At 40.8% G+C, this 20885-nt stretch overlaps 3 protein-coding genes across 7 annotated transcripts in view; 2 read left to right on the top strand and 1 right to left on the bottom strand.

The window, feature by feature from the left end:
- LOC117255831 (zinc finger protein Aiolos-like) overlaps positions 1-902 on the bottom strand; it is a 37996-nt gene extending 37094 nt beyond the window's left edge. Inside the window, exon 1 of the mRNA XM_033625036.2 lies at positions 805-902. Within this exon, the coding sequence (XP_033480927.1) occupies positions 805-887 (83 nt within the window). The 5' untranslated portion in view covers positions 888-902. The remainder of the gene's footprint in view (positions 1-804) is intronic.
- A 617-nt stretch (positions 903-1519) lies between these two features.
- On the top strand, positions 1520-12108 carry LOC117255832 (SWI/SNF-related matrix-associated actin-dependent regulator of chromatin subfamily E member 1-like). 5 transcript variants are annotated; one of them, XM_033625038.2, is made up of 11 exons: positions 1520-1878; positions 2652-2702; positions 3024-3067; positions 3385-3489; positions 4351-4431; positions 4743-4874; positions 5097-5268; positions 8690-8862; positions 8968-9069; positions 9625-9886; positions 10871-12108. In XM_033625038.2, exons 2-11 carry the CDS (start codon positions 2696-2698, stop codon positions 11071-11073), a joined length of 1281 nt encoding a protein of 426 aa, XP_033480929.1. In that variant the 5' UTR covers positions 1520-1878; positions 2652-2695; the 3' UTR covers positions 11074-12108. The 5 variants fall into 5 exon arrangements, with proteins under 5 accessions (XP_033480929.1, XP_078022437.1, XP_033480930.1 ...); XM_078166311.1 differs by having other exon boundaries at positions 1538-1556; XM_033625039.2 differs by having other exon boundaries at positions 1739-1878; positions 3385-3483.
- Positions 12109-15842: 3734 nt separating this feature from the next.
- Positions 15843-19575, top strand: ccr7 (chemokine (C-C motif) receptor 7). Its single transcript, XM_033624943.2, has 3 exons — positions 15843-15991; positions 17813-17865; positions 18125-19575. The coding sequence occupies exons 1-3, from the start codon at positions 15976-15978 to the stop codon at positions 19223-19225; spliced, it is 1170 nt and encodes a 389-aa protein (XP_033480834.1). The 5' UTR covers positions 15843-15975; the 3' UTR covers positions 19226-19575.
- The last annotated feature ends 1310 nt before the right edge of the window (positions 19576-20885 follow it).

The following is a 20885-nucleotide window of genomic DNA, read 5'->3' as shown; positions in this document are numbered from 1 at the left end:
AACGTCTGGCCAGCAGGCCAATGGCAGCCCTAAGAAACATTTTGTGCAGCTATGAACATGATATGGAATGCGTGCATTAGCTTTTAATCATTTGCAGTCAATTTCAATGCTTTACTTCTCATAATCCACATTTAATACACTATAATGTGACTGCATCCAACTGTGCCCCCCTACCAAGTATCTGTCAAGTTAAGGGGGACAACTTGTAGAGAGCAACTAGCGACACCTCACTAGTGTTGCAGGGGGTACATTCTGTTATCAATGCTAGTGCTGTTAGCTAAAGTTAGCGATTTCAGTGGACAACCTGCAACTGCACTTTTCCTTCAGTCATATGTTGGCTCCCGAAACTTGCAGTCAGTCATAAAAATGTTGAGCGCCCCTGATTTACAGTGAACTTAACAGAATTTATGAAACCAAACAAGTCAGCAGGACGATGCACCATATGTTTCCCTGAGCATATGTTGAATGCTGGTTTGACAGACAGGTTACATCATAATGTTATGATACATCATAATAATCTGACTGCGGCAGCTTCTAAAAATACCTCTACCATCCACCACCAGAGTAAACTTTCAAGTCTGCTTAGTTCCACTGCCTGAGTCTATTTTGAGGAGCTCTACAGGCTTAGGAATTGCTGCATTACAAGAACAGCTTTATGGGTTTTCCTCTGATTGATTCAAAATGTCACAGGCCCCGTTCTGCCTCTGGGCATCCACAATCCCACAGCTGTGCCTGGGAGGCCCTGCGTGAGTGTCCACTAAAGCTGCACAGTAGCTTACAGGAGGCATGTGACCTTCGTCCTACCTCCAGACGCACTCAAGCACAGGTGTCCCGACGCTAAGCGAGGTCCTGCCCACGCCTGGTGTGGAATCTGCTCCCCGTCCCATCCATACAGCTTTCTGGCCATTGCCTGGTGAGTAAAAAAAAAAAAAAAAAAAAAGAACATGAAGCACCACACCTGCAGATGAGATGACAGCAGTGTCTGCATGCATATTATACAGGATGCAGGTCAAGCAGAAATAAAATAAGCTCTCAAGTGTGCAGTGTAAACAGACAGAAATGGGGTCACAATGAACACAATCAATTAACAAATCCAAAACAAGTACTATTCAGGTTGAATGGGCAGAGATATAGGCTAAATCCTGCAGGCTTTGGATTGTTATCTTTAGGGAACACACTATTACAACTGCTGACCTGGGCGGCTCTCGAACAATGTGAACAAGAATTCTAAGTATTTCAGTTCTAACAAAGAGGGAGCAGTGAATAGGGCAACCTTGATTTTCTCAAAAGCTTAGTGGCCTGTGAAGCCTCCTTAATGCAACTTACCGTAAGGTGACATAATAATAATTATGTCACATAATTATATATAATCATATCACCTGCACTGACATGGCACACTTTTTATATGAGGTAATGTATTTTGCAGAGAAGATGATAATGTGGATCAGCTTTTTGCTTCTATGCAACTCAAGAGTAAACACACTGCATTGTGTTTCTGATAAATCTTACGATGATGCACATCTGCACCATGAAGATAAAGCTATGTAGGTATAATGGTGAGTCCTATGAAGCTGCGCTGTTATGATATCTCCTCTTTTTTCTGAATGGAAAGACTGATATTGAGGAAAGACATGTTTCTGATGTCACATCAATAAGTGAGAGCCGCAGCAGTGACAGCTGAGGGCGACGAGCATCGGCATCGAGGCAAAGCACAGCTGTAATGAGGAGAGGGTGGGGGTGCAATTCTGGAAGATTCTGCAGGAATCTTACGAGTGGACCCCGTTTCATTCGTTTATTGTGGGTACTGTTTCTCTGAGCTAGGTGGGTTAGCCTTCCCTGTCAAAGCCACAGCTGTGGTGGGGACTAGAGGTTTTAATGGTGAGTTTTATGGCCATTACTGTAGTATCAATGCGTGCTTGCCACCGTCAATGTCTAAGGGAATTTATTTATGTAGACATGTTGGTTTGACTTGACGTTGCATGCTAAGAAAACCTCAGATGTCATTTTCCTTTTCATGTAGGTAGCTAGGCTATGTAACCAGCTAGCCGCCAGCCTGCTAACGTTAATTTAGCGTATGAGCCAAGCTAACAATATAGCATCGAATTTCTATCTGTTGTTATAACATTATAATTGCAATTGAAGTCACGCATGTTAACTAAGGCTCTGTTTGTTGCTGGTGTCTGCGGCTAACCTAGCTAGGAGTAACATATCACAGCAGCTACATCACTAGCTACTAGCTAGCATGAATACATGCTAACGTTAGCTTGCTAGCTAACTTGCTACACGCACTGACACTGCAGAGATGTAGCGCTAGCTGTCAGATGAACGGTGGAAACCAGCCAGTCCTAACTACCACTGCTAATTCACCAATTACTGCATCCAAATAGTCATAACATTTTGGGCGTTTCATCTAGAACAAATGAACGCTGTAACTGATATTTCCTTGCTAACATGAAATGCTATATCCAACGGTCTCTCCTGCCTGTCAGTGTTCACAGTGGCATTACGCTAACGTGGAGCTAAAGTCGTTGCTAGCCAGCGTCATCATCGGCATCTCTTTGTTTTGTGCCATGTATGAACCACCCTGTCAAAACAGTTCATCTCATCAATAACATAAAATGTTCTCCTACTCTAAAATGTGTTTATTGCAGAGCCAATGACTGGAATAGACTGAAACCGTCTCCTCACTGCAAAGATGTCAAGTAAGGATCTGGGAGTGTTTTAGCTAGTTGTGCTATGAAACCCTTTGTAGGTGATGATATTAAAATGCATTATCAGATCTGCTGTTTTCATAAACCTTTGTTAAGTGACACAACCTTCAGTATCACAGTTGTATCAAGCATTAACAGAGAATTGATGTCTGCTTGGTCATAGATGGTGTTATTTATTTTCATTTAGAAATAAAGTTTTTATAGAAGAAATCACAAGGACATAGTGAAGATTAGCAGGTTAAATTGGAGATAATCTGCTGTATTATTGGACTGATGCTGATGTCTCATGTAGACCTTTTTCTTTCACAACAGAGAGACCATCCTACGCCCCTCCCCCTCCCCCTGCCCCTACAACAGTAAGTATTCCTAATTAGTGTAACACCAAATATTATTTGGGTATCGGAGACTTAATTTAAGTACATGCTTTAAAATATATTTTTTCCAGAGATCTGCTTTTCTGTTGTATCCACTTTACGTGCTGATACACCACTGCTTCTGAAAAGATGATTTCTTTGTAGCCTCGGCATGAATGCAAGTTTCTTTATTTTGCATTTTCCCAGCTTCTTTCATTGGTTTCTTTCTTTCTTTCTTTTTGGTCTTGGGTCCCCCCTCCCCTTTCCTTCTTTTATGTCATTTCTCTCATTCATATTTCTGTCTCATTTATTTCCATCAGCAAATGCCCAACACTCCCGGGTTTGTGGGGTACAACCCATACAGCCATCTGGCCTACAACAACTACAGACTGGGAGGGAGCCAAAGCAGCAACAGTCGGGTAACGGTATGATATTAATGTAGAGAAAATAAGGTGACCAAAAAAATGTCAGGCAGACCCAAGTGGAGGAAATAAAATCTGCAATCACTGAACAGTACGCTTGCTTATTTAAAGGAAGACCCTGCAGAAGCCTCTCTGAGCAACAATGGCATCGGAGCTTTACACAAGATTGACCTCTGCTTTGCTTCGAGCAAATTACATTACATATATTTTTGCATTGCCACTGTCGTAAGTGCAGATGCTGCAGAATAGCCAGAATGAGAAGCCTCACTCATTACTGAGAATGAATCTGAAATTCATTCCAACCTCCCTCTGCCGTCTCCATCACAGTGCAGGCTGGCTAAGAGTCCATCTGTGTGTATTCAAATACCACCTGCCTTTCAAAGTCTGCGTTTTTGACAGCCATGTAAAGTAACCCATGCCATCAGTGTTGCCATGGTATTACAGACTCGCTGCATGGCTCTGGCTGCTGAGCAGTAATTTAGTCGCTGCATGCAAGCTGTGGTTGGCTGACTCTGATAATGGCATTATGGGCAAATCTCAGTTTAAGTGAGATTTTTTTTTTTTTTTTTTTTTTTAGTATTTTTTTTTTTCCACAGTCAGCACTGTTCCATTGTACTCTGTGGGGTTCCAGGCTTGTGTTTGGCCTCAAACTGTCATTAATTAAACTGGGTTAATTGAAGTGATAAGAAATGCATCTTGTATTTTATTCCAAATCACATTTTTAAACAGTTTTATGTCAAATAAAATGCACCTGCACACAGTTTGATAAGATATACTCAACCTAGGTTAGCCAGAGTGTTTAAACGGATGCCTGGTCACTCAACAGCAACTGTGTCTTAAGGTGACTCTTTTTCTGTCTCTCAGAATTCCTCCGGAATAAATATCCCAAAGCCACCCAAGCCACCCGATAAGCCACTGATGCCATATATGAGATATAGCCGTAAGGTAAGTACACAGTTTGTAATTGCTGCCTTTGTTATGTGCTCTGCTGGAAGACAGGGATGCATTGCTTTTAAGATATTGTGTCAGCTCAGAGTAAGTAAGACGTACATTTTGTTTCAGACACAAGCAGTTGTTTATGGAGGTAGGTGTCTTAGCTAGGACTGTCTACATCACATAGTGGGATTTGTCACCTTGGAGATGGAGTTTAAAGCACACGGCCTCCTCTGGTTTGTGACCTCTCTGCAAAGAGATAACCACTTATAGCCCCTCCAACCCAACCCAACCCCACACCCATGTCTGGTTCTCATCACCAGGTTTGGGATCAAGTAAAAGCCTCCAATCCTGATCTGAAGCTATGGGAAATTGGGAAGATAATCGGTGGCATGTGGAGGGACCTCACTGATGAGGAGAAACAGGATTATTTGAATGACTACGAAGCAGAGAAGGTTGGTTGTTTTACAAGGGGTGTCTATGGGGTTTTTCTAATGGGTGCCCAGTAGATGTGTCTCCAACAGTTGTGGGTCCCTCCAGTCATCATTCCTTCCTTTCTTACACTCCTGAGTAAACCTTTTTCCTTATCTTGTCGTACTTGATAGAAACGAAGGTCCACGTTATGTCTACTTGCCATCTCTGTTTCCTCGACATTCCTGTCATCTTTTCCACCGTAGATTGAGTATAATGAGAGCATGAAGGCCTATCACAACTCGCCAGCCTACCTGGCCTACGTCAATGCAAAAAGCCGGGCCGAGGCAGCTCTGGAAGAGGAGAGCCGCCAGAGGCAGTCCAGATTGGACAAGGGCGAGCCTTATATGAGCATTCAGCCAGCGGAAGATCCAGATGGTAAGGCCAGTCTGCTAAATGCTATGTCTCCCAGGGTTTAGAGCAGTGCGACAGAGCTGTAATTACCATAGCACACACACACACACACACACACTGCTACAACTGTCCACACTTTTGGTAATGCTACCGTTGAAATGCAATAAATGCTTTTAAGCTGCAAAATCAAACAATATTTTTCCTTGTTTTAAACAACTGTTTAAATTGTGTAGGTATTCTTTGCATTGGTTTAGATGATGTAATTGCAACATTTACATTTGTATCTGTGTTGTTTTAAAGACTGACACACACACATCAGACACACACACACACACACAGAAGATGAAGTTTGAGTTACACCCACCTAAAGGAAATGATGCTCATCTGGGGTCTGGCTGGGTCACAGTGGAAGATAATGATGTACAGGAAAACTGCAGATAAAACCATTTGCTATTTAGAAACACCTCAGACCATAAAAATGTCAGAGCTGGTATCCCAGTGGGTTGTGTTCTCCACTGACTGCACGTACATCAATGATTAAATGAGGTTAAGCTCTCCAGGTGGCTACACACTCAGAGATTGTGCTTTATTAATAAACACAGTCTTAAAGAAATTCTACTCTAAGCTGCTATGTACTGGTTTCTCCTGTTCTGTTCTCAGCAGCATCAAAGCAGCTCTGACATAACATGCCTGTTGTGATAAGCATTCAGGAAGTGCCATGGTTTGTAAAAGCTGTAATGCAAAATAACCTGAAACAACATTAGTTGTGTGCACAGTGTTGTTATACAAATTAGTGAGACTGAATTTGTCTGAATTTTTGGACCGTAAAAGAAAATGAATTCTCAAACAGCACCTCCAGAATGTATGACCTCCCTTGACTGTTTCCTGTTGTGGTGTCAGACTCTCTGTATGAGCACCTTTGAAACTTTAAACATGGCAGATAAGATTCATTTCTGCTCTCTGGAAAGATTCAAGGGTGCACACATGGCTGCACATCAGGGACATGCTCAGGTGATCAGAGCGTCACACAGAGATTGTATATGATAGCGTTGAACAATGTTGACAAATGGAAATATAAAAGGGGAGCCAACAGGTAAATAAATATGCCACTTGAGAAAACAATAACATAATTTCTCAAAACAATGTATTGTTTAATATAACTGTGATCCAACTGTATATTTACCTTCTAAAAACAAAACTTTTTTTTTTTTTTAAATCCACTACAGACAGATTAGATTTACTCATTTGGTACGTAAAACCCTTCTTCAAATGCAATCAAGTCACTGCTTCGGAATCAAACTTAATAATCACTTAATAATACTCTAATGATCTTGTAGATTCTCCATAACATGTCAGAGTTATCACAGTCTACGAAACAAGCCTCAATGTTTTCCACACCCACATGTGTTTAGTTAAGTATGTTTCAGTGTTCTCATTTACAGAACTTGTGTTGAAAAATAGTATGACTCACTGGATGTAGTCTGTGGCTATACACCTGCCAATTTCCAGCTATTTAGGCCAGCATTCTCCTCCCCTTATGCTGTCTGCAAGTTACCTTTTTCAAAAATCCCCTTCGCTACGGGAAACAACAACAACAACCTCAGAGCTGACAACCTACACGCTGAAAACTGCACGTTTTGATGAAGGTTTCATTCGTGCAGTGAGGCATGCCTGCTTTGTTCTTTAGGTTAATTGTTGTAAAGATCTACAAAGAATAAAACAACTTGATAATACACTTTGGAAAAGCTCACAGGACTCTGATGCCCGATGTTAATCCAGCCAGTCAGAGTTGATTTGCCACATCTTTTTATCCTGGCAGCGGCATGCGCCAGTGACACTGACTTCACCAATTTACCGACCCACTCCACTTCACACAAGCTTCTTTGATATCGTCGTAATAATGTACTGCTTATTGTGATGTCAGTGCTTGCCTCCCAACGTGCCACACAAGCAAATTTTCCACCAAAAACAGTCCTAGAGCATTTTTGTCCCTATAGTGGAATAATAACAGATGATCTCAGACCTTTCTCCAGTGCTGACACAGCACTGTGGAGACACAAGACTAGCTGAAAAGTAACAAATTATTTTTGTTGTCTTGCAAAGACATGTTTTGCAGTCAGAGCTCTCTTGATTGAGTCCTGAATTCTACTGAAAATATCGAGGGTGACTGTATACAGATACATTTATCACCATATATCCTATAAAAGCCAGAACAAAGAACAATAGGAAGCGATTTTTAAAATATAAATTCACCAAAATATGTAACAATTCAGGCAGATACAGTTCAGGTTTTGCCTTTACTCCGTAAAAGACAATATTCCCACTACGCTGTTTACATTGCTAATGAAAATAAATATTCCACTAATACTCCTGTTTACATTCAGCCATGCATACTAAGATTAGCATGCCCTAATATGTCATTTATCACATCTAAATGTGAAAAGTGAATGGCCAGAGCTGCTTGTGCCTTTTTGCTTCTTTGTGTCAGGTTGTCACATACCCAAAAAAACGTTGATATCTGAATCTTGCATAATGTTTAGGTGCGTTTCTCCTTCCCAGAAGAAATGTGGGCGTATATTTTGGGCATGCATCTCTACTTGCAGCCTTGCAAACTGTTGACAAGTTGGTTTGTGTACGATGTAGCAACGATAACACACAGGCAAGAGGTCATGTGTCGCAAAATGCAGTAAAAAACCCCAACTGAGATGCTTATTCTGAGTGTACTGTTCAAAGAATGCTAAAATCAAAATGATATTGGCATATCCCACGTCTTAATCTGAAAAAATCTTCATTTGGAAAAAGGCTTACTACTGTCATCTTTAGAATAACAGTGGAATATTAAGGTGTGTGTAACAGAGTCATTGTCAAAGACGCCTCTGAAAGTAACACAGCTCTGTGTTTTATATTCTGCATTTGCAAAAAAACAACATCCATTTGGATCCATCTGGAATTCTTTATCACTGCAGTGTGGAAAAAGTAACAAGGGATGATTACTGTCTTAAATGTCTTTACTTTCTTGCACTATGATCCTGTATTTAAATGGAAGTGGAGTATACATGTAAGACAAAAAAGTACATTTGCTGACGAAGGAAAATTGCAGACTACATCTTGAAGCCGTCCACATACAGTGGGTTATAATTAACCGCTTGTCCCATTCGCCTAACAATAACGGTTGTGCTTTGCTTAAGGATGTATTTTGACATAATGGCCTATACTTAACTCCAACTCTGTATAAATATTGAGCAATATCCTCCGCATGTTTATAGCGTCTTGATACAGCAGTATTTGCATCATTTTATTTTGTATCACGTGTGCTGTAATTTGCCGAAGCCTCGTACTTGTGGATGGTGACTGCGTAACACATGTCTTCTCTTTGCCTGTTGACAGGTGTACACAAATCTATTTTCTAAGACAATCATAACTCAGATTTTTTTCATGTTTTCAGATTACGACGATGGGTTTTCAATAAAGCACTCAGCGGCGGCTCGTTTCCAACGCAACCACCGTCTTATCAGCGAGATCCTCAGTGAGAGCGTCGTCCCAGATGTGCGGTCAGTTGTTACCACTGCTCGCATGCAGGTCCTTAAACGCCAGGTCCAGTCTTTGATGGTACACCAGGTATGGTCATTATTCTAATCCTCACGTAATGGTGGCGCTTAGCAGACAGTTTTGTTTTTTATGGGTTAATAATATAATAACTGTGGTGCCTGTCTTGTATCACAGAGAAAGTTGGAGGCAGAGTTGCTTCAGATTGAAGACCGCCACCAGGACAAGAAAAGAAAATTCATCGAAGCCACAGAGTCTTTCACAAATGAGCTCAAAAGGGTACGGCATCTTCTACATCAAGCTTGGTCATCATTCACTCGCACACAAGCTTCATTTTGCATGTTTTTTTTGCGTGCTGCCTTGCATTCCTTACAGCCACCAGCTGCTGCTAACTCCATCCACATGTTCTGGCGATCATGTATCTGTCATCATTTACAATTTGCAGCCCCCATAATAACAACTTTGTTTTGAAATGAGATGCAGGACTGTGCAGTCAAGTGCAGTTTCCACTGTTCACAACAGGTGGTGCCATTTGTCCTTCACAGAGCTCATTGTAGCATCAAGTCACTGAGGCATTAAGAAGCAGCATTTTCAAGACTGAACTTGTACTGAAACATTGTTGTACTTATGAACAGAACTATTTGCTCATTCAGTTACATAATGTAGTTAAATTAAATTGTTGCTTTGTGTCCAACCTGCACGTGCATGTTCAGCCAACACTGACCTTTGTAAAGTGAAAGGCACATAATTTTAATGAGCACGCACAGCTTACTCAAAAGTGCAGCCACTGTTTTCTCATTTTGACATGAATTCCATCATTACTGTTTTTTTAAGCTTTGCTGTATGAAAGTGGAAGTGGACATGGAGAAGATTTCTGCAGAGATTGCTGCAGCGGAAGAGGCAGCCCGCAAACGTATGGCAGAACGTGAGAAGGATGCAGGAGACCGAGGTGCAAGAGAGGCCCCCACCTGTGTCTTAGCAGAGGAAGAAAAACACATTTGTGCAACACATGGCAACAAGTCCCAGCAAAATTCTCTCAGTGAAAGCAGCAACAAGGAGGGCGAGGAGGCAGAATCTAACACCACAGATACACCAGGTGAGCCACACTGGTCTTAAGTTGTGGCTGTGGTGTTATCTGACTCAGTTGCAGGGCGTCATGTTTTTTAAACATTTAAAGGGATACTTTGCTGACTTCAACCAGCTTTGTATCATAGCAGCATGGGTAGCATGTGTAAATGAGCAATGTTAAACTTTCCAGCCATCTTACCAGCACCAAATTCAAGTTCGTCTGTTAATAGCTGGCATATTGTTTTCTAGTGTGGTAACTCGCATTACATCACCCACCAGCAGGAGTGTTTATCAGTCCAGTGCGGTGCAGTGCATCCTGGTAGTTGTAGGTTTTCTACCTCTTGAGCAAAAGCAAATGCCACAGCCCCTTTTTCTCTGTTTTCTCTGGTCATATAGCACACATTGCAAAACGATTTGCATATTTCTACTGCATAGATAGTCTTGTGAGAAGACCATCTCCAGCAGTGAAATATTTCTTTAACATCATGTAATTTTCTTACTCTTTTGACTCAGGGAAGCCAACTTGTAGAAGAAACTTCCACACGCTGTCTAACGATCAGTCAATAATGATTTAAATGCGGCAACATTTCAGTGATTAGACCTTCATCAGGCAAAGTTTTGTAACATAAAAAGATTCCCAAAAGTTCTTAAGCATGAAGCATTTATTCTTAAGAACGTACTTATCTAATTTAAACTTTCTGGGGTATGTTCATGATTGTCACTAGGCAGTTTTTAATCTTTACTTCTTTATTCCTTCATCTCTGTGTATAATATTTTTGACTGTTAAACAAATTGGTGTTTGGTATTTACGCTAACGTAACGTGACTGATTGCAACTCACAGCTACTCCTACTTAAGATGGCCTCTTGTTGTTACAAAACTGCAAAACATTGCAGCATCAAAATCATAATTTTTGCAAGTTAGACAGTGTGCGGGAGTTTTTTTCCAGAAGTTGTGTTCTGCTCGTCCCTCTCCTACACACCTGTGCAAAATATTCCTTTGTTCTGACTCAGGGAAGCCGAAAGCCTCCGAGGAGCTTGAGGCTCCTCTGGGCAGTGAGGAGGGGACAGAGGACAAGGAGAGCGTCCCAGAGGGAGCCATGGAGGAGGGAACCAGCGACAGTAACACGGGCTCAGAGACCACCTCTGCTCAGACAGAAGATGCCCCGACTAGTGAGCTGCCAGAGGGGCCCAGCCGGGCGAGAGCAGCCCACTGAGTCCAACACCTGACTGTCTGTGAACTGTAAGGCATCTGTTGGCCTCTGACATGACCCTTCAGTAACATACATTGCACAGTATCATCTCAGTTTGTCAAAGCATATGAAGAACGTCTAGACGGGCTCAGTGTTTAACAACCCTGAGGCAGAGATGATGTTTTAGTTGAGTTTAAAAATACCAAGCCTCACAGACATGCGCTGAATACAAATAAATGAAAAATGTACAGCACTTGAAGCCGACGAAGCAATGGTCCTTTTTGAAATTAAAGGCTGCTAAGTGCGCCACAAAAGCCTGCTTGAAAGCACTATATTTCCTCCATAGGCCTCATTGCCGTTTGGAAGAACCCATACAAGCCCTCTTCAGCACATATTGATACATATCTCTAGCACTATGTCTGGCAGATCCCAGATCGTCGCAGATTAAGACTGGCTATATTAAAAAAAGCTGTCACATGAATCAAACATTGCTCAGTGTTATATTTAACTTTGTCCTTTGTATTGTAGTGTCCCTGTTGCTTTTATTATGTTTGCATGTTGCAATTTTTTAAAGAATAAGTTGGCCTACTTGTGAAGAGCTGGGTGACCATCTCCTTGGCGGGAGAACATTTGTTTACTCTCTGTATCAGTATTACAGTGACAGTATTGTCTCAGGAGTTTGTAGTCATTAGTAGTAGTTATTTGTTATTTATTATCAGCATTTTTTATTATACTTGTGTATTGGTTGTCTCAGCCCATCCATAAGTATATCACATGATCATCAATGCTGTACAATGCTCAACTACCAGTGTTCTCAAGTTTGCTAGCTGTCAATCAAATCAAAAGCAGTACGCTTAGAACATTTCTGTGTTATGCTCAATATTGCAATTTTCTGCCTAAAAACTTTTAAATGTACCGTAATTGTGTACACAGTGTAACGAGGTTTGCTTAAACATGGATTTTCATGTCGTGAAACAGCTTGAAGAACAGTCATAAACATGCAGTCTTAAAATTAATTTCCTTTTTCATATTTATACCAATAAACTTTTCTACCCTGAACAAGTTTGTGCTTCAGTTGTTTTCAAAAAACATTATGCAAGATGATTATCTCTGAGTATAAACAAATATAAATTTACATTTATGGTACAAACAGGCGTAATTTAATGGTGCTTCAAGACATTCAGAGTCTAGACTGGGATTGCCTGCACTGGCTCTCACCTCTGACATCCTGAGCAAACATGGAGGTGAATGAGCTGAAATGGTGGTGCTTAGCAGTGCTAGCTGTGCTAATGATGCTAACCGCACTGACAGAGCTAACAGTGGTAACCTGGGGGGAAACCTGACGTGGCTTCTGTGACTATTATCAGTGGTAACCGCCATATGACAAGGTGTAAAGTGGTGGCAATTAGCTAGCCGGTGGGACATGAAGGGGAGGACTCGCGTACACTGACATGCATGTGTGCGAACTGGATACAATGTTCATTCCTATGAAAGTCTCTAAGTGGCGTATGAAGCCAAAAAAGTTCGACTTCCATGTATCAACTTACCTTGATCTTCCACTCTGCTTCTGCACTGTGTGGACACTTTCACCAGCAGAGTGGCTAACTTATAATTTAGCCCTCAACTAACGTAAATGGTGATAAAAAAACTGAATCATGTGTCTCCTCTAGACTCTAGACTAAGTCAATGGGGGAAAGGTCTTGGCCCAGTGGCATCGTGACGAAACCTGCGGTTGTAATTAAACAGTCTTACAACTATGTCAACTTGGCTTCAAAGCCCAGCGCTGTTCTTGGGGGCTTGGCACAGCCGGCTTAGCTACAAAACAAAGAACAGAGGAGCTCGTATTAATACGCAGAGATGGTGTGACCTCATTCTCTACTCAGGATGCCATTACTCCACTGTATCTTTACTAGCAATAGTTTGCTGCTGTGTTACTATTCAGAACCTCATATATACAGTAGAACCTTTAAAATGTACAACAGTGCTTTAAACATAACATTACTGTGAGCAGTTGTGGTGCATAAAAGATCAGGAACAAGCATGCTGCAGACAGGTATGCAGAAGCTTCAATCAAACATTCATAGTTGCATACAGTGTGCTTGCATAGCTACTTGTCCTTTGCACCGTATAGGTAAGGGAAGTGGGTAAGATGAGAGGGAATTGTTCTGATTTCCTGTTTTCAGTGCAGAACTAGCAATCCTCCTGAGAGACCCGTTTTGTTTTTGACACAGTTCAGTGTTTCTGCCTAAAACACTGTCCTGCCAGGAGATTTAAGCTTTATGTGTGGTGATGCCAGTGATTTGAGCCTGTCACAAGATGGTGTACTGATTAAAATTCATAGTACTACTGTTTAAAAGAAACATGTGTCCTACATTGCAGCTTGCCACGTTTTGTACCGTGCGGTTAGCACCGGCTCGAGTGAAAGCTAGAAACCACAACCGCAGAGATACAGGTGTGCAGAAGCCTGTGCACATCTTTTGACTTAGTGGGCTAAAGGGTAGCGTTGCAAGGCCTTATCTGTCGTCCAGCACAACAAGGCCCTGTCGCCATAACACTGCACACTGTATGTACAGTACAATGGTTAAAAAAAAAACACAACCCTAACCCAACACTCATATGCTAAATACTGCAAAAAACCATTAAGTGACTGAGCATTTCCTCTTGTGAGTACAAAGTAACATTGAACATTAAGTGTTTCCATTTAACACACTGAAAACCACACACACACAAAAACTGATCAACCCTGTTCATGTCTTTAAAAACATACTCATGCATATTTTGGTTATTAGTGTGAATACAAAACTACATAGTGACTTACAGATACAAAAATCACAGACACAGAAATAAACAAAGAACAAAAGGTGGATGTACAACATTTAACAATGCAAAAAACAAAGCCACACAAACAAGAATGAACGTATAACAGTAGTAATAATGGTCATAATAATTAGTAGTAGCAGCACGCCAAACAGTTGACAATGTATGAGAGAAAATAAATAAGTAGAATAAACTAGAATCACCACTTTGCGGTAGTATGCCTCCGCAAACCAGTCAAGCTGTACCCAGCAGCATAGGAGCTCTGTACAATCAGCACAGTTTTAAAGTGGACACCCAAGATTAGTGTCACCAGTTTGGTATCTGAACAAACGTCTCTTCTGTTCCTGAGTTATGATGTTGCATAATGGCCAGAAAAGTGTTTCTGCAAAACATTATGATGTTGCACTGCAGCTGACCTTTGACCTTTTGGATATAAAATGTCACTTCCTCATGTTAACCTATCAGAAATTTGATGGAACTTTTGTCATAATTAACATATAAATTCTTAAGTTATGGCCAAAAACGCTTTGTGAGGTCACAGTGACCTTGACCTTCAACCACTGAATTGTAATTAGTTCATTGTTGAGTCCAAGTGGGTGTTTGTGCCAAATTTGAAGAAATCACCTCGAGGGTTTTTTGAAATATCACGTTCACAAGAATGAGACAAACATAACGTGTGGGACTATGGATAGACAACCCTAAAACATAACCTGCTACGGCTATCACAGAGGCATAATAAAAATGTCAGGGGAGGATGGGGGTCCTTGAAAGCAACACTGACAGTGGCATGTCTGGAGAGAACATAGCGCCCTCAGTGGGCCATCTAAGTCTGAGCTCCATGACATAATAGATGGTTTCTCCTGCTTTTTCAAATGTTGCATTCAAAATATTTTAACTGATATTGGGCGCATACCAAGTCCTGAGGAGGTGGCCAGCCTGTTTTGTTGGACTGGATCCCTCTGGAGCAGCCCCCAGGCCCTCAGGAGGGGACCTGCTTTGTGAGAATTGCTAAGTACTGCAAATTCAAACATGGTTTAAATAAGAGTGGTCCAGTCCTCTGCCATCCTGTCCACACTGCCCCTGCCACCTGCAGGTGCCAGCAGCTATGGCAGAAGTGTCCATCCATGAAGGTATAGTTTTAAGGAGAAAGAATAAATGAGGGGAAAACAATAAATAAATAATAATAATAAATAAAAAAAAAATAAATAAATAAGAGGAAGGAAAAATTAAAAAAAAAAATATATATATATTACTAAATATATCAAGAGCAAGGGTGTGGGTACAAGAGCGTAAAAGACAAAAATTAAAGTTATGCAGAGTTAGGCTTGTGTGTGGGAGTGTATTAATAACGTGTGTGCATAGCTATGCTTATTTTAAAATAGTGTAATAAGTAAGAAAGGTCCGGCAGTAAGTACGGTAAATGGTGAGTATAAATATGAATATAATATACTAATAATAACAGCAATAATAACCTGACGGAAAATAGTTGCTGAGCGTTATCAGATAAGTACTGCAGTGTGTGGGTCTGAGCTATCATACCTGTCACTATCTGACAAAAAGCCACAGGTTTTCGCTGATTCCACTGATTTCCATAAGATTCAGTTAAAGCTTTACATCTCAGCCCTGGCTCCTTCTCAGGTAGTTCATTTCATGGAAACACGAGTTGTCTGTCTAACTGAAACAGATCAAACCCACCAAATGTGGTTGGTTTGATTAGAAATGCTCTGTATAAGTTGACACATGAGGTGTGCATGTTTTTCTTGTGGTACACGATTACGATATACAGGTAGGGACTTGGAGCTATGAGGTCCAGGAAGTGGTAATAATTTTATCACTATCTGACATAGTCATCAGTCACCATATTACTACAATAGCAGTTTGAACAAAATGAAAAGCACATTGTAGCACCAACTGTTGAAAAATAACCATTTTTTGCTTCACATGTTAAATTGAGTCTGTGGTTTTCACAGTTCTCTCACATGATTCCTCAGAGCCGAGGAGAAAAGTTTCAGTGCAGCAGTCTTTATTTTCATTTCAACAAAGGGAAACCACCATCAAACACACTCACTCATCTGTGTCTTTACCTACAGCGTACTACTCTCAGTCAACATGACTTGTGTCAGCGGTGAGTACCTTATCAGTTTAACTGAGATACTTAAAAGGTTATTGTGTATGCTGTGGTGAATGAATGCATGTTAAAGAATAATTTTGATTAAAAACTTAAGCTCAGGTAACGATTAAAAGTTTATCATAGTAATGTTGAAATCAACGCTGAAAGAGGTAACCTAAATTCTTAGCTGTATAAACATTTCTGGTATCAAATTAATCAGTTATTGTGTCTACCAAGGCGCATATGTATATTTATGCATGCATACAGACTTTTTATTTTATTCCTGTTGTTGGTTATTAGTGTTTTTTGAATATAATTATATATACATCTATTTTTTCTTCAAATACTTGAGTATATACTGTCATAGTCCTTCTATTCTTTAGCTATTTTTGGTCCAGTTAATGTCCTTGTTCTCAGCTGTTAAGTCAATTTGAGTCTAAGTTCATTGAGAGCAATGAGAAAAAAATGAGTGTGAATGAAGTACAGTCAAGCTGATTCTGACCTGCTTTAACAACTACATTCAACATGGCAACTTGTAAAAATGATTTAAAGCAGTGTCAGTGCTGTATATGTTTCATCCTCTTTGATAGCAGCAATGACTAACATCTCTCATGTCAGAACACGTAATTAGGAGTTTTACCAACATCAGGTTATCTGACTTATGCTGCAGTCTGTATTGTCAATTATGTAACAGTAACTGCACACTTTATGAATAATGAGTAGTACTAACAGTCTTTATAAAAATATGGAACTAAGTCCTTTTTTTTTTCCAATGAGCTAGTTTAAAACCACATCACCACTGGTTGCACAGGAAGCCTCTTACTTCCAACAATAAGTGTGTCATTGCCGCCAGTAATTTCTAAACACAATCAAAACGAGCACAAGATAGCATTTAAAGGGGAACTCCACCAAGACTCTACATAGAGGTGTGTTACTAATGATAACAGTAGTTTTTTGTGGTTTTGGAGGGGCTTTGTGAGGTCTACGAAAACAATATCAATAGATCATCTTTACACATGTATAAGTGAAAGTCTGGGTTAGTAAAGCTGTGGTTGGTTGTTCTTCTGCCTCCTCCTGTTGCTTCCAATGGCATTTGCTACAGTGGATCTTAGCAAATGTCATTAGGAGCAACCAGACTATCTGTCTCTTAAACGTCTGTGTGGATGTAGAGGCAATTTCTGCAAATATGACCCTAAACAAACATTCTTTTTAATAAAAGTTACCATAAAAAGTTACTGTATCTTTAACTTGGGGTTATGAAGTTTAAAAGATGTAGGCATGCACTAGGCAGATGTAGTGGTTAGAGTACTCGTCTTCCATGCGGAAGACCTTCCAAGGTCCAGGGTTCGAATCCTGCTGGGGTTGATGTCAGCAAAGGCATGCAATTGAAGAGGTTCCCCCCACCGAATCAAACGGGATCAGATTCCTTAACAGGCTTCAGGATAAGAGAGTAACTCTGGAGTCTGAGCCAAGTCCTCAACAAGGGTGCGTCTCAAGCCCATTGTAGACGGGAGGTTCCAGACGTAAAGCAGATACAGGCATGCACCAGGCAGATAGCAGCTAATGAAAGACTGATTGCATTTTCAAGTTTAACCCATACTAATGAGTAAAATTCAGGATATTTTGACCTTTTGCTGCTTCAGTTTGACCCCTTTTTCTGTAAATCTTTCTCTCATGTGTCCCTCAACCGATGGGATTGCGGTACACCTTTAACTGCTCATTCAACTACTCTCTAACATTGCACATAACGATCGTCCACAATGCTTATTAAGGATAGAGTCAATCATACTATTACAGTGCTTGATCTGATAGAAACGTACTCCATTTGTTTTTCAGATCTCCAAAAACTTCTGCCAGCTATACTGCTGATATGGGTGATGAATTTTAAGGTAAGAATGAAACACAACTGCAGCTCTTCTCTTATTAAAGTCGAAAACATGAAGGATAGGATGTTTGTAGCAATATGTACCCACTTAGAGCTTAAAGCAGCAGGTAACTAACCGCAACCTTCCACTCACAAGCACCGTTTCCTCTAAGGAAGTGGTTAGTAAAGGTCTAAAGCAGGTAGATTGTTTTTTCTCTGATTTACCTATGCAAAGTTGCTTTACTTGCCTGTATTTGATCATTTAATTTTATCTTTGATTACAGTCTTGCTTGACTCAAAATGACAACAATACAACCAGCAACCCCCACCTGGATTATAACCTGTCCTACATGAACTACCCTTATGAGGGTAACATGTCTGATTGGAATTATGATGACTTTCCTGAGGTCTGTGTGAAAGAATCCAACCGCCAGTTCCGCCGCTGGTTCATGCCTACCTTCTACACCATCATCTGCTTCCTGGGGCTGACAGGGAACCTCCTGGTCATCCTCACCTTCTTCTACTTCAAGCGTCTTAAAACCATGACGGACGTGTACCTGCTCAACCTGTCCTTTGCAGACCTGCTCTTTGCTCTGTCACTTCCCTTTTGGGCAGCCAACTCCATGACAGAATGGATACTGGGCCTGCTGGTGTGTAAAGCCATGCACACCATTTACAAGGTCAGCTTCTACAGCAGCATGTTCATTCTCTCCTTCATCAGCGTGGAACGCTACTTCGTCATCGCCAAGGCTGTCTCCGCTCACCGCTACCGCTCCCAAGCAGTGTTTCTGGGCAAAGTGTCATCAGCTGCCATCTGGGTGATGGCACTGATCTTCTCCATACCAGAAATGAAGTACACCACAATCAACAACCACACCTGCACCCCGTACTCCAGCAATGCTGACAAGCTCCGTGTCAGCATGCAGGCAAGCCAGATTGTTTTGGCTTTTGCCCTCCCGCTCTTGGTCATGAGCATCTGCTACAGCAGCATTGTCCAGACCCTCTGCCAGGCTCGTGGCTTTGAACGAAATAAGGCCATCAAGGTGATTCTCGCTGTGGTAGCTGTCTTCCTGGTCTGCCAAGTGCCTTATAACCTGGTCTTATTTGTGAGCACAGTTGTCACAGCACAAGGAGGAACTCTAGACTGCAACTTCGAGAACAGACTCCTCTATGCCACCGATGTCACCCAATGCGTGGCCTTCCTGAGGTGCTGCCTGAACCCCTTCGTCTATGCCTTCATCGGTGTGAAGTTTCGTCATGACCTCCTGAAGCTACTGAAGGACTTGGGTTGCATGAGCCAGGAGAGGTTCTTCAAGTATACCTGCGGCAGGAGGAGGAGCTCAGGCGCCACCGACACAGAGACCACCACCACATTCTCTCCTTAAAGTTGTTTCAGAGTGGACAATCTGCTATTCGCACCTGCAGGCCACACAGTGGACTGTTGAACATTATGACAAAAGTCTTTAAAAAAACAAACAAACATGTACATAGCAGAGGTTATCATTTTTTGCTGTTTTTTTGGTCTCTCTTTTGTTTAAAGATGATTTTTTTAACCTTTTTTGCCTTTATTGGATTGGATTGAAAGTGAGGAGAGAGATGGAACAACATGCAGCAAAGGGCTGCAGACTCAAACTTCAGGACCCATGTAGGACTCAGCATACATGGGGTGCACGCTCTACCAGGTGAGCTGCTGGGGCATCCTATTGTCAGTTATGACCTAAAAGAACATGCAAAACAGTTGAACAGTTGAATCCCCCCCAATAAAACATGAAGGTAGCAAAGGACTTTTAAATCACAAATTGACACAGAAAGGGCACAAATTGGCGCATAAAAGTCACCAGAGTACAGGAAACCAAATGTTTGATGCTCAAAATCCATTTCACATGTGCCCCTCCCCTAATGTTGAAACAAAACCTACGCCCTTGATTGAATGCATATATCCCTCAACCACAGCCATCATTTCAGCCCTTCTCTTTCACCCCTTAAACGCAAGACAGAAACTGGTACTTCCACTCATTGTCTCTGGTTGTGCTGTAAGCTGCAAAGGTACTGGTGGTCTAATATGCTGTCTACAATACAAAAACTATAAGGTTTGGAATTGGAGATGGACCCATTGTCCCTCATCCTGGGTCTCCCAGGCAGACATGTAACGACAAAAAACAAGACTGGACTGTTTTCTTACTCAGACTGTGATGAAGAATGGATTAATGGATTAATGAGAAAGTACTAGCTGTTAAATAGAGTGCCGTTCGATTTTGTGCCATGAAAATACATTAAATGAATACTACATTCAAAAACAGACCAATTATATATGATTTGGGAACCCTACCTGAACTAAGCAGAGCCTGGGGTCTCTGCCATAATGCTGCAGGGATTTTCTTGATTGTACTTGTTGCACATTATCATTGTAATCTGGTGCTGCGTGTTTGAATCTGAGCTGGTGTTTTTGGTTTGTTTCTATTGTTAAGTCTTTTGTTTTTTTTACCTCTTTCTGTGGACTTCATATGTATCCATCTTCTATACTTGCTATAAAAGTTTAAAAAACTAATAAATATTTTATAAAGAAAAAAAAAAAAGGAGGCCAAACAGGTCTTTTTTGTTTTTTTTTTTTCTACAGCGTAATAGAAAAAAAAAACTACAGCTCTTTACTCAACCATTTGAAGAGCATTAAATCACATACATTAGACTAATTAAACAAACCCAGTCTCTTATTTATATTTTAAGCTATTTACAATATTAAAGAAGGTTAAATTGACCGAAACATGACTTCAGATGTACAACAACATTAAAAGCTGCATTAATAGAATTAATGTGGATTAAAAACATACTTACCTAAGTGGGACATGAGGAAGTGCTACCAGCCATACGCTATATATATATATATATATGTGTGTGTGTGTGTGTGTGTGTGTATATATCATAAGAAAAACACAGAGAGATAATTCATTTCAGACATAAACCCTGTGAGGAAATTATTTAAAATCTGAAAGCTATAGATTAAATCCTAACTGTGACTGAAAGCCAGTGATGTGATGTGTGGACTGG

Source organism: Epinephelus lanceolatus, chromosome 3 (assembly GCF_041903045.1).
Source record: "Epinephelus lanceolatus isolate andai-2023 chromosome 3, ASM4190304v1, whole genome shotgun sequence".
Taxonomy (NCBI): Eukaryota; Metazoa; Chordata; class Actinopteri; order Perciformes; family Serranidae; genus Epinephelus; species Epinephelus lanceolatus.
Note: the sequence above shows the minus strand (reverse complement) of the source record. Positions and strands in the feature narration are given on the sequence as shown.